This window comes from Stomoxys calcitrans, chromosome 3 (assembly GCF_963082655.1).
Source record: "Stomoxys calcitrans chromosome 3, idStoCalc2.1, whole genome shotgun sequence".
Lineage (NCBI taxonomy): Eukaryota > Metazoa > Arthropoda > Insecta > Diptera > Muscidae > Stomoxys > Stomoxys calcitrans.
Window position 1 is genome coordinate 181,684,187 of NC_081554.1, and position 17,040 is coordinate 181,701,226.

At 41.7% G+C, this 17,040-nt stretch overlaps 3 protein-coding genes across 3 annotated transcripts; 2 read left to right on the forward strand and 1 right to left on the reverse strand.

The window, feature by feature from the left end:
• Positions 1-3,802: 3,802 nt before the first annotated feature.
• On the reverse strand, positions 3,803-5,650 carry LOC106092816 (uncharacterized). Its single transcript, XM_013259741.2, has one exon. The coding sequence runs from the start codon at positions 5,648-5,650 to the stop codon at positions 3,803-3,805; it is 1,848 nt and encodes a 615-aa protein (XP_013115195.2).
• Positions 5,651-11,037: 5,387 nt separating this feature from the next.
• LOC131996236 (uncharacterized) lies at positions 11,038-12,891 on the forward strand. Its single transcript, XM_059365725.1, has one exon. It carries the CDS (start codon positions 11,038-11,040, stop codon positions 12,889-12,891), a length of 1,854 nt encoding a protein of 617 aa, XP_059221708.1.
• Positions 12,892-13,655: 764 nt separating this feature from the next.
• On the forward strand, positions 13,656-15,560 carry LOC131996237 (uncharacterized). Its single transcript, XM_059365726.1, has one exon. The coding sequence runs from the start codon at positions 13,656-13,658 to the stop codon at positions 15,558-15,560; it is 1,905 nt and encodes a 634-aa protein (XP_059221709.1).
• Positions 15,561-17,040: the final 1,480 nt, after the last annotated feature.

The window sequence follows — 17,040 nt, forward strand, 5'->3', positions numbered from 1 at the left end:
CCTAAAACTACTCGCTGTTTCCAATTTCAGCGTAATTGGGCAATAAATTAAGCTTTTATGGGCTTCAGGCCCTTAATCGGGAGATCGGTCTATATGGTAGCTATATCTAAATATAGTCCGATCTGAACCATATTTGGGTCAGTCGGGAGGCTTAAAATAACCCACTGTTGCAAATTTCAGTGAAATCGGGTAATAAATAAAGCTTTGGTAGGCTTCAGACCCTTTATCGGCAGATCGGTCTATAGGGTAGCTATATCCAAATATGGTCCGTGTTGGCCCGTTCAAGAACATGTGCATCAATAAGAACGCGTGCATCAAAGGGACGTGTCTGTGCCATATTTCAGCTCAATATCTCAATTTTTGAAGGCTGTAGAGTGATTACAACAGACAGACGGACAGACACACGGACATCGCTAAATCGTCGTAGAATTGTACGACGATCCGAAATTTGTATTCCTTGTAGGGTCTGAAATTGATATTTCAATGTTTTACAAACGGAATGACTAAATGAATATACCCCCTATCCCACGGTGGTGGGTATAAAAGCAGTAACCTCGAAAAAGAAAATCTAAGTTAGGAATTCCGTGCTACTTACAGAAACCTTAATTATACTCCATGCCACTCCCCTAAGTTTGTTCATCTCTGGTATAGTGTCCCCACCTCAGTGCCGATATCTGTTAGACGGGAAAGCCGGGCAATGCCATAGGAAATACTCCATTATATTCCCCACATTATATTCCCCACATGCCCTACACATGCTATCACTTGCCGCACCGATTTTACATAAGTGAGCTTGTAGTCCTATGTGTCCCGTCATGATACTAATAGCTATACTGACCTCCTTCTTACTTCCTTTCAGTAGGAGCCTCGTCTTCTCACGATCTGGATCCCCCATAGGATTTTCGTCGTCCTACCGACCGTTTCGCTGTTCCACAGGGTTGCATGCGCATTCATTGCCCACTCCCTTAACTCGGACTGTGTTGACCCGGAAGGCTTCGGGTTAACCAAGTTTATTGACAGCAGTCCTCTAACCTTTGCCGCCAAATCATCTGCCCTTTCATTCCCCCTTACTCCGTTATGGTCCGGCACCAAAACGATGTGCATGATCTTCCAGATGGCAATACTAGGGTTTCGTCAATCCAAGACTATGCCGCTGGCAGCAGTGCCTCGCACTCGACCTCAAGGTCTCATCTCAGGTATCCTATCGAAAACCTCAAAGAGCAGGTTAAAAGAAAATTAATATGATTACTTAATTTAATTGGCTATGACAGAATATTTGTTCCACTAGCCGAACGTGGAATAGCGTTCCAAGCACCTCGATCATCTGCACTCATTATAAAATCTCTGACACCAAGTTTCGAGGTGTCTCCCACCACTTGATCTTTCCATCGGGCTTTTGGTCTTCTCGGTGTGTGTGCGTGTACCACCGTGTTTTCCTTCAAAAAACTTCTTTGCTGGAGCTCCTTCATCCATTCTGACAACATGACCTAGCCCACGCGGCCGTTGTATTTTGATTCGTGTAACCATGCCATCGTCGTCGTAAAGCTCATATACCTCGTGGTTCATACGACGCCTATATTCTCCATAAACCCAAACTGGTCCATATATTTTACAAAGAATCTTTCTCTCAAATGCTCCAAGCACTGCTTCATCTTCTTTTACAAGTACCCATGCCTCAGAACCATATAACAACACGGGTAGTATCAGTGTCTTGTACAGCGTAATCTTTGTCTGTCGAGAGGTGGTATTGTTTCTAAACTGCTTTCTTAGTCCAAAGTAGCATTTGACAGTATTACTCTTGGCTTTTCGACGTTTACGGCGATGCCGACGTAAATAAAGTCGCTGACTATCTCAACGTTGTGGTTCCCAACTTTCTCCATTTTTTAAATCTGCTCGGTTGTACAAGGCGTTTTGGGAGTTGAAACAATTAATTTCATTTTATCTCAATTTACTGCCAGACCCGTTTTCACTGACTCTCTTTCGAATCTTCAAAAGGCTGTAGTGACTACTTCCGGTGACCGACGCAAACGTCAATGTCGCCGGCATAGGCGAGTAGCATGTGTTCCCTTGTGATTATTTTGCCATATCTATTCACATATGCATCTCGTATAAACTTCTCCACCAGTCTATTAAACAGATCACACGATAGGCTGTATCCTTGTCTGAAACCTCGTTTGGAGGTAAATGTTTCCGAGAGCTTTTTTATTTTTTCTACGGAGGATAATTGTGGCTTTTTTGGGCCCAGGACCCTAAATAGGAGGATCGGTCTGCACGGCAGCTATATCCAAATCGGGGCCGATCTGAGCCAAATTAACGAAGGATGTCGAAGGGACTAACACAACTCACTGTTTATTGGCCTAAAACCCTAAATCGGAGGATCGGTCTATATGGCAGCTATATCCAAATTTGGACCGATCTGAGCCCAATTAACGAAGAATGTCGAAGGGCCTAACATAACTCACTGTCCCGAATTTCAGCAAAATTGGATAACAAATGTGGCTTTGATGGACCTAAAACCTTAAATCGGAGTATCGGTCTATATGGGGGCTATATCAAGATATTGTCCGATATAGCCCATCTTCGAACTTTACCTGCTTATGGACAAAAAAAAGAATCTATGCAAAGTTTCAACTCAATATATCTATTTTTAAAGACTGTAGCGTGATTTCAACTGATTGTCGGACAGACGGACGGACGAACATGAATAGATCATCTTACATTTTTACGCTGATAAGAATGTATATACTTTATAGGGTCGGAAATGGATATTTCGATATGTTGCAAACGGAATTACACACTGAATATACCCCTATCCTTCGGTGGTGGGTATGAAAAGTCAATGAAAAAACTTGTTACTATTTCTTTTCGATTTTCTCTAACTGGCCTACATTTATATACAATTCAGCTTACATGGCCACCGTAGCGTATGAGTATTATTTAGATACACGAATATTCATCATACGCACCAAGTAACGTACAATTATTCAAAAAACTTGTTACTAGTTCATTACGCTTTTCTCTCACTGTGCAACGTTGATATATAATTCAGCTTACTTGGCCACCATAGCGTATGAGTCATATTTATACACACGAATATACTTCATACGCACCCTGTGACAAACATACGAACAGCAATTTCAACTTAACACCCATTAAGCATTATTGCACTGAGCGATAGAATAAAAAAAAATTAGTAAATAATCTGCTGTTTGAGAAAGGGTATAGATGTCTTTTTGTAAATTTTAAATGGTGTTTTTATGATGTAAGCGAGATCATGTGCAAGATTTTAAGGCTCTAGATGATCCGGGCTCCCTTAAATTGTTCGGACTGCCAAATCTTCATATGTAATCGGATTTCCAGAATAAATTTTTTGCTGGAATTTTAGAATTTAGAATTTTGGTCAAGATAACGATTTCCAAATTTCTTGTTTTGCTGGAAATCGACATTTAATTTTTTTTTTTAATTTTGTTCGAGATAGACTTTACACTTTTTGCGCATTTGTGCCTCGATTGTAAAAAAAATCTGTCATCTTATAAACAAAAATTGGGCAATATTTTTTGTTTTTTTTTTTTTTTTTAGAACACTTTTATTTCCAAAATTAAAAACGAATTGTTAAAACGTGTTTTTTTTCTTACAATTTTTAATTTTCATTTTCAGAAGAAAACTATGGCCATGGTTATAGACAATTGAACACAAAGATTTTATTAGAATAACTTTTTTGTTTTGGTTAAAGTTTTTTTTTTTTTTTTTGTTGGAGGATTTTCCGGTTACTTCAACTATGAAGGCTAGAAACAATCACATTCTAATTACTTTTCCTACCACAAACACGATGAATGAGCAACTCCATAAGAAAAGCCAGTAAACTGCTGAGCCAACCTATAGCCAAGAGAGTCCATACCCATAAGAAATCGAACACTTTGAGAACTTTCGATTGCTCTTCCTGATTGGGATCATGCATGGGTAATCTTTTCAATTTTGACATATCCAAATAGGTCTGCATTCGCCAAGCGTTCATCAAACCCGCATTATGAACATTCTGTATAAAGTGATTTAGGGCCTCTCTATATAACGAGTCTTTTTGCAATGGTAGACCCCACATCATCAAGCTGGCAAAGTTCAAATGGGGGGTGGTATGGAAAACCTTACGTCGAAAATATTCTTGCCTGCGATTATACATTTCCCACAATTCGGATTGGATAACATAGCCATGGGAGGTATTCAAATTTAGACGTGCAGTTAGAAACTCGGTACTATTCTGTGTTGATATGAAAATATTTGGATTTTCCTCTACCCAGGCATACATGATTACAAGATCCGGAGCCTGTATCAGAAGTTTAATGTTTGAATGTTCCAAATCGCTGAATGTTTCCAATTGCTTGTGATAGGGTGGAGATGTAAACAGACTGTTGATATTTGCCGCAAACTGAGTGGAGATGTTTAGGCCCACAAAGCCTATGAAGAAATATAGCATGCGCAGGCCAATTAATTTGGTGAAATGGTTTACAAAGGCTTGACCCAATACGCCAGGCATTACCTTGGAGTTGATGACAAAATTCAAATACTCCAAAGTGCCCTCAAACAAGAGATCGGTTAGGGCAAGAGCAAACGAAAGCAGCAAAGAGAAGACTAGAAAGCATCCAAAGAAATAGCCATCCAATAGCAAAGCAAATATTTCGCTGATGCTTAACTGAGTCGATAAAGGTACCATAAAGCCGGCCTTATTCACTAAAATATAATCGGACATGTTTTGCCAAGAGCCAGAACCACCACCCTCGGTTGACATGGGCACATCTAACAGACCATCAGCTACCATTTGTACAATGTCTTTAAAGTGCACCATATGGCCCTCGACCAAGGGTTTATACATCTGCAAATGGGCATTGTAGTGCTTCGCAAATGCCGTTAACAATAGGCCTACATAGCCGCTGATGTGAAGTTGTGCTTGTTCATCGGCAAACACCAAGGTTTTGGGGGCGAATTGATCCGGATATGTCAGCAGAGTTTTATTGTGCAGGTTGAGCCAATGTTGGGGATACAGGGGATGCTGCTTATCACCCCAGGATGTTACCAGCTGCCAGTGATAGTTTGGGTAAGGTTTAAGTCTGAACAATTTTATGGAGGAGTCAGTTGAGTTTGAATGAAAGCTCATCAATACATTTGACAGCTTTAAGGTCTCACAAAAGTTCAACATTTTGTCCTTGAAGAGTTCGAAGTTATTGATGTTTGTAATAACCATAAAAACTCTGGTCTGCCGCATATAATCCAAGGTCTGGGCTAAGTTATGCATTAAATCGCGACCCACTCTGTCTGCCATTAAAATAATGGCAAGAATTTCCGAATTGAAAAAAGACTTGTAACTGCTTTGAAGATTACTCTCCATGGTGATACATTTTGGCACCTCATCAGCTTGATATTTGGTAAATATTTCCAATATTTCCTTTTCCTTGTATTGTTGCTGATGTATTATTAGCAATGACTCGAATGGTTTCTCTTCTCTAATTGCATTTAAGAAAGTTTCATAACGCCATTTTAGATTGGTCTCCATAACATTTAGGGAAATTTTTGTATGATTTTCTGTTTCCTGACATGAGATAAACTGCCATAGGAATACTCTATGAAAAACTGCCACTAACCACAAAGTTGAAAACATGACTGTAAAACTATTTCGGAGATATTCCATTGAATAAGGAAAGTAATTGAAATTAACTCAGCCTTCCAAAATGAATTGGGCGTTGTACAAATTGTGGTATCTTAATATAAACACCCCCAAATGTCTTGACAACGTTTAGAATTTTTTTGATTAATTCCCATAAAAGGAGTTTTTTTTCTACCCTTTACCATAGGGCTGACTAACGATAATAGCTAAGTTTATCAAGCTTACTCAACCGGCGACTGCTATTTCTGTCACATATGGAATTGAAGTTGGTCTTCGTATGTCTTGTATCTTATAAAGTACTGTAGGCAGCGCTGGAGTTAGGTTTTTGGAGTTGATCCACACTTCGTTCGTGCTCGCATCATCCGAACTGGCTTCGGAGAAAATGCCCATTGGTTGAGCAGTGTTTGGCTTTGGAATTGACCAACTCCCGTCTTGGTCCTTCATGTCGAAATACTGCTGGAGGAGGACGGGTACAACCTCAGTTTCATTATGGAAACCAAGATGAGGAAAGTAAACTGAGAAAAATCACATTTTATCTGGCACCGAGACAGATGAGATGACGACCACACAGATAATTCGTGTTCCAGCATTTTGGCGAATGCCTCCCAAAGGTCCAGTGCCACAAGGACCGTCCTATCGCATGGCCTGGGCTGACTGAAGCCACCGCAAATGTGTGCGATGATGGCATGCAGAGCAGTTGTTGTGATATGCAGTCTTCGGAATCCATGCTGATACTCGGCAAAAGGAAATTCTCCAACGAGGCTCGGGAGGAGTAGTGCCTCAGGCATCTTGGGTACTGGAGAGACTAGGGAGATCGGTCTGTGCGACTCACCCTATCTCGGGTCCTTTCCAGACCTCCGTAGCAGGATCACTCTACCCATCTTCCAGACATCGAGTGCTATTAGAGAGAGCAAAAACAGAATGAGGACAGTTGTGAGGTACTCGACTCCAGGTAGATACAGATTCTTCAACATCAGTGTAGAGATTCCGTTGAAGCCAAACCCGTTAGACGACTAAGCGCCACTAATGACATTCGTTACTTCATCCACGCTAAATTGTGATGGCTGTCCATTGGCACGGAGACCACGGATACGACGAATGGCTCTCCTCCTTGCCCTGTCACTCTCGGGATGCACAATAAATTGACGATTGAACAACTTGGCGCATCTCTTTGAATCAGTCACGTTTATGTCGCTAAAAGTGACTGAGGTCCTGTCAGGACCACAGCTTGCATAAGCCGCTGATTGAGGACCACAACTTGCCTAAGCTGCTACCTGAGTTACATTGCTGCAAGTGTTCCAGCCACAAATTCCGCTCATGTTCGTTGACTACCCTGTTTATTTCCAGATTCAGCTCGCTGATTATGGGGTTTGTGGGATCCGTACAACGAATTCCATCACACTCTTCTGCGAGTACCACTGCTTGCGCCGGGAAATTGGGCCGCACTTGGGGTATGCGAGCGGCTGGTATAAAGCGAGCGGCTGCTGCGTTAATGATGTCTCGGAATTTCCTCTCGGCCTCTAGCACATCAGATGGGGGTGGCAGTTCACTGTAGCGGCGATTGGTATACTCTCTGAAGCCAGCCCAATCGGCCTTCTTATGATTGATAAACGTCTGGTGTTCAGAGATTATGAAGTCGAGTGGTCGATCGATGGTGAGAATTATGGAGCGGTGATCTGATCCCAAAGAAATTACGGTTTGCCAGGTTACGTCACTCAGGAGATCAGGGGATGCAATGGAATTACACCTCCTCGTGATCCTAGTAAGGACATCCTGGTCATTGCCTAGGAGAAAATGCCCTTAATTATGATGCGCATTTAAGTCTCCTAGAACCAGACAAATGTGGCCAGACAGAAGTTCACTTAGGTCGGGCTTGTAAGCCTGGCCATTAATTGGGTCTCAACTACAAACCGGTGGTATGTACACGTTGTATTGATCTATCTTGGCAGTGCTGGACCTGACTGCTATCCCCATACACTCCATGTTGGGGTCACTGGCGCCAGATGAAGGCGAAATGGGACTATACTGCACGGAATGGTGTATTACGAAGGCAAATCCCCCACCTTCATTCCTTATGCGATTTTTGCGCATCACATTGTATCCTTGACAACTGAGCAAGTTGCAATTGTTAGTCGGCATTGTCTCCTGGATCGCTGTAACCAATATGTTCTTCTGACTCATGAAACTTACGATATTGCCTATTGCCACATTGCATGGAGAATGCATCGGATACACCTCACTAACACACCAACACGACAGATGATGGGGCACGTTCTGGCAAACCGAACAGATCAAGGGTCCGGGAGTCTTTTCAATCCTAGCACGGACTAGAAGCATGCTTGACGAAAAAAGGGCGAACACGTACACTGAGGCGGCAGTCCACAGGTTGCGGATGGTGAAAAGCTCCGTTTTTATGCGGAGTAACTGCAAACGCGGCCGCGGGCAGTCAGCGATTTTCGAGAGGAGAATCTCAGTGAGGAATCAGGTGGCACTGGCTCTTAATTAAATGCGGAGTGCCAATGATACTCAAGATGACAAGGCGAGTTTTTGGCGCCTTCAAATAACCAATGGCCAACATCAGCGTCTCCTAGGTTAGTGGGGACTAGAGGCGAGCGTCGGATCTTGGAGCAAGCGGCTCGCCACAATGAGGGATACGTTGAGGCGCTGGACCAGTTACCCGCCACGGAAAGCTGAGAACTAATATGAGAAACAAAGGAATAGTAAAAACGGACCCCCAAAACGTTGACGACCCACCCAAACAAAAAAAGGACAATTATTTGCCGATCTGCACTTGGAATGTCCGCACTCTTTATAGAGCAGGTGTAGTATACGTGCTGACGGATGTATTAGAGAAGTACAAGGCAGATATAACCGCCTTACAGGAAGTGCGATGGACTGGGAATGGAGTCACTACAACACCAAACGGTGACGAACTATACTATAGCTGCCATAACACAAGGCGTGAATTTGGCTGTGGATTTGTGGTTAGTCGGAGACTGAAACACCTTGTCTCCAGCTTTACTCCGGTGGAAGAGAGGCTAGCCACAATCCGCATAAAAGCCAAATTTTTCAACATCAGCCATATTTGTGCCCTTGACCCGAAGGAAAACTAAGACGAGCAGACCAAGGATATTTTCTACGAGCGCCTAGAGAGAGAATATGACCGCTGCCCACCCATAATATTAAAATCGTTCTGGGAGATTTTAATGCGAAGATAGGGAAGGAAGTCATTTTTGGTCCAACAGTCGGAAAGTTTAGCTTCCACGAGATAACGTCCAGTAATTGGTTGAGGCTGATAGATTTCGCCGCGGCAAAAAAACATGGTAGTTAATAGCACCAGATTTCACCATAAAAATATTCACAAAGCCACATGACTGTCACCCGATCAAAACACGAGAAACCAAATTGATCACGTTGTGATAGATGGAAGCCATATAGGAAGGAGCGAATATAGATTCGGATCATTACCTTGTTGCAGCAAAGGTTCGCACCCGTTTGAACATAGCGAGGAAAGTACGATCTGACACTGCACGGAAACTGGACATTGAAAAGCTGCAGACACAACAAATGGCAGCGGCATACTCTACTCGACTCACCCAACTGCTTGATGAAAGCACTCCTTCTTCGGATGATATAATAGCGCAGTAGCAAACTATTGCCCACTCCATGGAAAATGCCGCGAAATCCGTACTAGGGTACCGGAAGCATCCTCCAGGAAACCCATGGTACGACCAAGAGTGTCATTGCAATCAGTAGCAACGCGCCAGATGAAGGAGAGGTATCGGGAGAAAAAGAGAGAGGAGAAACGTCTATTCCGCAGAGAAAGAAAGGAAAGGAAATGGAAAAACGTAAGTGTGAGCGAATTGTGATGTACAGGAGTCAGAATGAAGTCGGGCAATTCTACCAAAGAATTAAACATCAAATCGATGGCTTTGGTGCATATTCTCCTGGTGAGACAAAGAAGGAAATCTGGTAACTGACACAGATAACATGCTGAGGATATGGAAGGAACATTTTACCCAACTGCTAGTGTCTGACGTTGGCGGCGAAGAGGATACCGCAGAACCAATCCCTGATGATGGTATAGAATGTTAACCTCCTAGTCAGAATGAGGTCCAAGTAGCAGCGACCCGACTAAAGAACAACAAGGCAGCAGGAGCCGACGAGTTACCAGCTGAACTATTTAAGACCGGAGGCGACACGCTGATAAGGCGTATGCATCAGATTGAGTTTGGTATACCTGCAAAATAAATAAGACTCTGCCAGATGACACTTGCTGATACGCGTCCTCAGTAAGAATGGGAAAGAATCTCTCCGAACCATTTAATATCAAACGAGGTTTCAAATGAAAGGTATTTGAGACTAGGACAAGAATCTGGTGCACCACATTCCCAAAAAAACCTCCATACCGGACATATTTACCGACCATATTTACCGACAATAGCAATGTAAGGGTTAAATGAAAGAAATTTGGGAGTAGAGCACCAGTATGATATCCACATTGGGGCGAAATATCTGAAAGGCCGTACCAGTACCCCCAAACAGAACTTATTCCCGACCGAGCCAGTATAGGGCTCAGATAACATAAGAGAGTGAAAGAAGGCGCAGCGGTGCGGGCCCGGTTCAGCTAGTTCTATATAAAGGCACTTTTAGTCCCATGTGTCCCCTAATGTTACCGAAAGCTATACTGATCTACTTCGTACTTCCTTTCTTTGTTATCTGACGACCCGAATCTTCTCATAAGATTTTCGTCATCCTACCGACCTTTTCATTGTTTCACAGTGCTACAAGCGTTTTCGTCGCTTTCGTTAAGGGCTGCCACAGATTGGGTCACCATGAATCGTCTGCGCTTTCATTTCCTCTTTCTCAGTTATGGCTCAACACCGCAACAATGCGGATGCGGAACCATACTCAGAGAAGGCGTTAATCTTCTTCGTGCACTCCAAGACTTCGTATTCTTACCTTCCTGCTTGTTATAGCACTGATGACCAGTTTAAGCTCAAAGGCGTTACTACATACCACAGTTAAAGTAAGTAAATACCCCAATTTGGCATTTACCAACCCTCTGAAGACCGCCAAAGTTTTTCAAAAACCATACCGAAACTTATGAATGATCATATTTCAATAGAATAACTAAAAAAACCCTTTCGTTAACTACTTGGCCTAGGGACTAGCAATTGGTGATAAAAATATAAACATTTTATTCATTTACTAACATGACTTGCATTGTTTAGACAAATGTCCAATTTTTAGGGCTAATTGACCTCAAACCTTTCAACAGGGCACATCGATGGATAATCTCTCTGTAAAATAACTCATTATTCTTTTCACATCACTTAGGCAGGACCTAACCCAATGGTCATGTGTTAACCCTATTAGTCATGTATCGAAACTTGAATAGATTGGTGGCTTATGTGATAGCGTTGCAAGTGCTATACTTTGGAAATTGCACCATACAGACTCACATATTAAAGAGCTTGGAATCACCAAATGAGCAACTTGCCAAATACCTCGAATCAATACTTCAAGAGATGGAGCAGGAGAAACCATTTGAGGCAATTCTATTGTGGACAACACAACATCATCATATGGAATCCATTGCTAGAGAACAACTTGAGGATATCTTCTTACATTACAAAAGTAGTTCTATGCCTAAAGTCATAATGACAAACAACTCTTTATGGCATTATAGGAGTCATTACAATGCGGAAATACTCACAGTTATAATGATGATGAGCGACAACAACTCAACGGCTAGAGATTCAAGGCTGACAGCCGCAGCCAAGACCTTGGATAATATGAGGCAAAGCAGAGTTTTCATATTAGCCTCTAATACCACGGAAACAGAAAATGTTAAGCAGCAACTTTTGCATTTATTGGAGCTGCATAAAATGACCAGTGTTGTCATGAGTTTCCAGACTTTAGATCACTATTATATTTTACAACCCTATCCTCAATACCATTGGCAGTTGATGGCTTTCCAACGCCATTCAATGGAAAATATATTCTTTCCTCCCCATTGGCGTAATATGAGCAATAAGACCCTACTTAGCTATCCTGATCAGTTCCCCCCCAACACCATAGCCTTCAGGAATGATCAAGGACAAATACATCTCAGTGGTTATATAGCTCATCTGATTATGCTATTCGCTGATCACTACAACTGCCATTTGCAGATGTATCAACCCTTGGAAGTGGGTAAAGTAGTGCATTTCAAAGTTATGGCCCAAATGGTTGAAGAAGGTCTCATCGAGATACCCATGTCCATAAATGGAGGTAAAATTGTCACCTGGCTTGATATGTCCGATGTCGTAGAGGTAAATGAAGTCATGCTGATGGTACCGCTATCATCACAGATGTCTATAGAAGAGGTGTTTGCCCTGCTGCTGAATGGTTACTTTTTCGCCATCATCACCGTTTGTTCTTTGATATTATCTGTCATTTACACAGTCATCGATTATCTGTTTAAGGGAATTTGGCATTTCGTGGATTTCATTATCAACTGCCATGTGCTGCCGGGCATTTTGGGTCAGACTTTTGTTAGCCCTTCTCTAGGCCTCAATCATTTACAGGGATTAAAAATATTTCATTTCTTTATAGGCCTGGTGGGCCTCTATATCTCTACACAATTTTCGGCCGAAGTTAAAAGTCTCTTTGCCTCACCTCCCTATCAACCTCAAATTAACAACTTAAGCGATCTTCAATATGCCAAGGTAAATATTCTACTGGAATCTTCAGATGCCAAGCTTATGAATTCATGGGTGCAAAGGAATGCGAAAATTGTGACCATTACTCCAAATGTAACACAGTTTCTAATGTTGAGACAAAATCTGAATACCTCCTTTGGCTATGTCATACAAACAGGCATTTGGAATATCTATAATCAGAGGCAACAGTATTTTCGACGAAAGGTTTTTCATACACCCCCTGCAATGATGCTCAATGATATGATGTTATGGGGTATAGAGTTACAGCATAACTCACCTTACAGAGAGCCCCTGAATCGTCTCATTCATATAGCCCAAGATACGGGGTTGATCCTTGCATGGCAGGCCTTTACCTACAGGGATATGGTAAAGCTGCAGCTGGTTCCTTTAAATGATCCCAGTCCGGAGAGACCTTCCAGGATACTGAAGGTGAATGATTTCTTTTGGCTTTGGGTGCTGGTGGCATGCGGATGGATAATAAGCTTTCTGACACTATTATTGGAGTTGTTTGTATGCTATTTTGTATAAACAAAGATTTTAAAACGATAGTTAATAAATTAACTATCAAATAAATTATTAAATGGAGTCACGAAATAAGGCATATTTCCAGCAATGTAGTCTTTTGAAGGCAAACACGGTGGTACACGCAAACCGGGAAGACCGAAAGCCCGATGGAAAGATCAAGTGGTGGGAGACACCTCGAAACTTGGTGTCAGAGATTTTAGAATAAACGCAGAAGATCGAGGCGCTTCGAATGCTATTCGACGCTCGGCTAGTCGAACAAATATTCTGTCATAGACAATTAAAGAAATAAAGAAAGAGGATTTTGTTATACAACATTGAACAATCATTGGTATTTGGTCCAAATCCAATATATTTCGATATAGCTGCTATGGGATATAAGGTTTGCATTTTTCACCGACGTGGTTTACGAGGTGGTAGGTATTCAAAGTTCGACCCGGCCGAACTTAACGCCTTATTACTTGTTATTAGTCAACTGAAAACCTGTGCCGAAGTCCATCAAATTCGGTTCAGCGTCCACATAGAGGTACTGACCACTTTTTACCTAAGGAATAGGCGAAGAGGATCATATAGTCGACCCAGTCCAATTTTTGCCTTTTTTTACTTGTTTGCTTATATTTAAATCTAGTTAGATTGCTTATCTAGTATTTGCTGTAACAATTAGGGCAAATACCAACATACTAAACATGCTATTAGAATAACAACCCCATGGTCTTGGAAAACTTTTTCTTCAATAAGTTCATTTAAACTTTCATGCTGTTCAAACAGTCATGTGTCAAGTTTTCCATAGTGTGGGTGCTTTTATAGCAGCCTTAGTGGTCGTATCCTTCATCAGCCAGACTAACCAGAACTATTTAAGCCAACATTTGGGTGTTTTAAACAGCAAAGACCAGAGATATTATGAAGCTATACTGAATCATATACAAAAGGAGAAGAGATTTGATGCAATGCTTTTGGTAAAGGATCAAAAATATTATGATGGAAATTTGGAAATTTTCTACAAATACCAAAACGCCGATATACCCAAACTGCTTATGGCCAAGTATCAGGAATTGCAGTATGTGCAACATTTCAATTCTGAAATTCTAACTGTGGTAATACTAAGAGACATTGATAACTGTGTTTTGTTATCTGTGGCAGCCAAAATCTTGAACAATATGCGCCATAGCAGAATTTTATTGTTGGCCTTAACATACCCACCGGGGAATGGCCAACTTGGAGAAGAGATTTTGTCTATATGTGAAAAATATAAAATGACCAATGTCATACTCAGCTTTTATGATGGGGGCCTTATCAACTCTACAAAGTCAGGGGATGTCTACTACATGCTCAAGCCTTATCCCTTGTATCATTGGCAATTAAGGAATTTGCCAACTCAGCATCATCAACAAAATGACTTTAAATTATTTCCTCGCCATTGGCTAGATATGGGCAACAAAACATTGTTAACCTATCCTGATCAATTTCCTCCCAATTCTTTAGTTTTTCCTGACAATCAGGGTCAACTGCAGATAGCTGGCAATATTGGTCATTTGGTTAAACTCTTTGCCCAATACTACCATGCCCATTTGGAGATGTATCAACCCCTGGAATTGGGTAACACCAAGCATTTCAAAGTTATAGCCAAAATGGTTGAAGCTGGACTCTTGGATATTCCCATGTCTTTAAATGCCGGCTCCCTTCAATCATGGCAGAACATGTCTGATGCCATTGAGGTGAATGAGCTGCGTGTAATGGTACCCATAGCCCGGCAATTAACCATGGGGGAGGTATTTGCTGACCTGCTACTCAATGGCTACTTCTTTGCCTTAATCCTTATGGGCTCCTTGATTTTATCAGCCCTACATGCCTTTATCGATTATCTATTTGAGGGCATTTGGCATTGTTTGGATTCTATTATCAATTGTCATGTCTTGCCCGGAGTTTTGGGGCAAGCATTTTATGCCCCCTTACGCTTGAAATACCTTCAAGGACTAAGGATTTTTTACTGTTTCATAAGCCTTGCTGGCCTTTATGCAGCCACACGTTTCTCTTCTGAAGTTAATAGTCATTTGGCCTTGCCGCCTCATCACCAGGAGATTAAAACCTACCAAGACCTTGAGCAGACATCGGTGAAAATTATCCTAGAGCCCTCCGATGTTGCCCTTTTACACGAATGGATTAACAAGAACCGAAACATAGTCAGCTTTGCCCATAGCATGGAACAATTTTTGAGTTTGCGTCAAAATCTAAATACTTCATATGGTTATTTCATACTAACCGACATCTGGAATATCTACGATCGCAGACAGCAATATTTTCAACGAAAAGTTTTCCATACACCCCCTGGTTTGGTATTGGAGCAGATGTTAATGTGGGGCATTAATTTGCAGCAGAATTCACCGTACAAAGAACCCCTCAATCATCTCATACACATTGTCCATGATGCGGGTTTATTGCAAGCTTGGCAGGCGCAAACCTATAGGGACATGTGTCGTCTACAACAGGTGCCATTGCATGATCCGAATCCCCAGAAGAGATCAAGAATTCTAAAGGTGGAAGATTTTCTTTGGCTTTGGATACTGGTGGCATGTGGATGGGGTTTAAGCTGTATGGTGCTACTAATGGAGTTGCTTTTAGATGTTGGCCTTAAGAAACGTAAAACTAAGGAAACAAGAAAAATGTTTTTGAGATAGTGATCTTTTTTTTTGGAACAAAATTGTAGATTAACTGTTGATTAAAATAGAAAAAACAAAGTTTAACACCAACGAAGTGCCGAACTTTGGATACCCAACACCATGTGTACATTAATCATCGTTTTTATACCCACCACCGAAGGATGGGGGTATATTCATTTTGTCATTCCGTTTGCAACACATCGGGATATCCATTTCCGACCCTATAAAGTATATATATTCTTGATCAGCATAAAAATCTAAGACGATCTAGACATGTCCGTCCGTCTGTCTGTTGAAATCACGCTGCAGTCTTTAAAAATAGAGATATTGAGCTGAAATTTTGCACAGATTCTTTTTTTGTCCATAAGCAGGTTAAGTTCGAAGATGGGCTATATCGGACTATATCTTGATATAGCCCCCATATAGACCGGTCCGCCGATTTAGGGTCTTAGGCCCATAAAAGCCACATTTATTATCCGATTTCGCTGAAATTTGGGACAGGGATTTATGTTAGGCCCTCCAACTTCCTTCGTTAATTTGGACCAGATCGGTCAAGATTTGGATATAGCTGCCATATAGACCGATCCTCCGATTTAGGGTCTTAGGCCCATAGAAGCCACATTTTTTATCCGATATTGCTGAAATTTGGGACAGGGATTTATGTTAGGCCCTCCAACTTCCTTCGTTAATTTGGACCAGATCGGTACAGATTTGGATATAGCTGCCCTATAGACCGATCTTCCCATTTAGGGTCTTAGGCCCATAAAAGCCATATTTATTATCCGATTTAGCTGAAATTTGGGACAGGGATTTATGTTAGGCCCTCCAACTTCCTTCGTTAATTTGGACCAGATCGGTACAGATTTGGATATAGCTGCCATATAGACCGATCCTCCGATTTAGGGTCTTAGGCCCACAAAAGCCATATTTATTATCCGATTTTGATGAAATTCGGGACAGTGAATTGTGTTAGGCCCATTGATATCCTTCGTCAATTTGGCTCAGATCGGTCCAGTTTTGGATATAGCTGCCCTATAGACCGATCCTCCGATTTAGGGTCTAAGGCCCATAAAAGCCACATTTATTTTCCGATTTCTCTGAAATTTGGGACAGGGATTTATGTTAGGCCCTTCGACATCTTCCGTCAATATGGCTCAGATCGTTTCAGATTTAGATATAGCTGCCATACAGACCGATCCTCCGATTTAGGGTCTTAGACCCATAGAAGCCACATTTATTATCCGATATTGCTGAAATTCGGGACAGTGAGTTATGTTAGGCCCTTCGACATTCTTCGTCAATTTGGCTCAAATCGGTCCACACTTGGATATAGCTGCCATATAGACCGATCCTCCGATTTAGGGTCTTAAGCCCATAAAAGCCACATATATTATCCGATTTTGCTGAAATTTGGGACAGGGAGTAATGTTAGGCCCGTCGACTTCCTTCGTTAATTTTGCGTAGATCGGTCCAGATTTGGATATAGCTGCCATATAGA

Excerpts from the sequence above, each read along its gene's own strand:
- LOC131996237 (XM_059365726.1), top strand. The coding sequence starts at position 13,656 with ATGTGTCAAGTTTTCCATAGTGTGGGTGCTTTTATAGCAGCCTTAGTG.
- LOC106092816 (XM_013259741.2), bottom strand. The coding sequence starts at position 5,650 with ATGTTTTCAACTTTGTGGTTAGTGGCAGTTTTTCATAGAGTATTCCTA.
- LOC131996236 (XM_059365725.1), top strand. The coding sequence starts at position 11,038 with ATGTATCGAAACTTGAATAGATTGGTGGCTTATGTGATAGCGTTGCAA.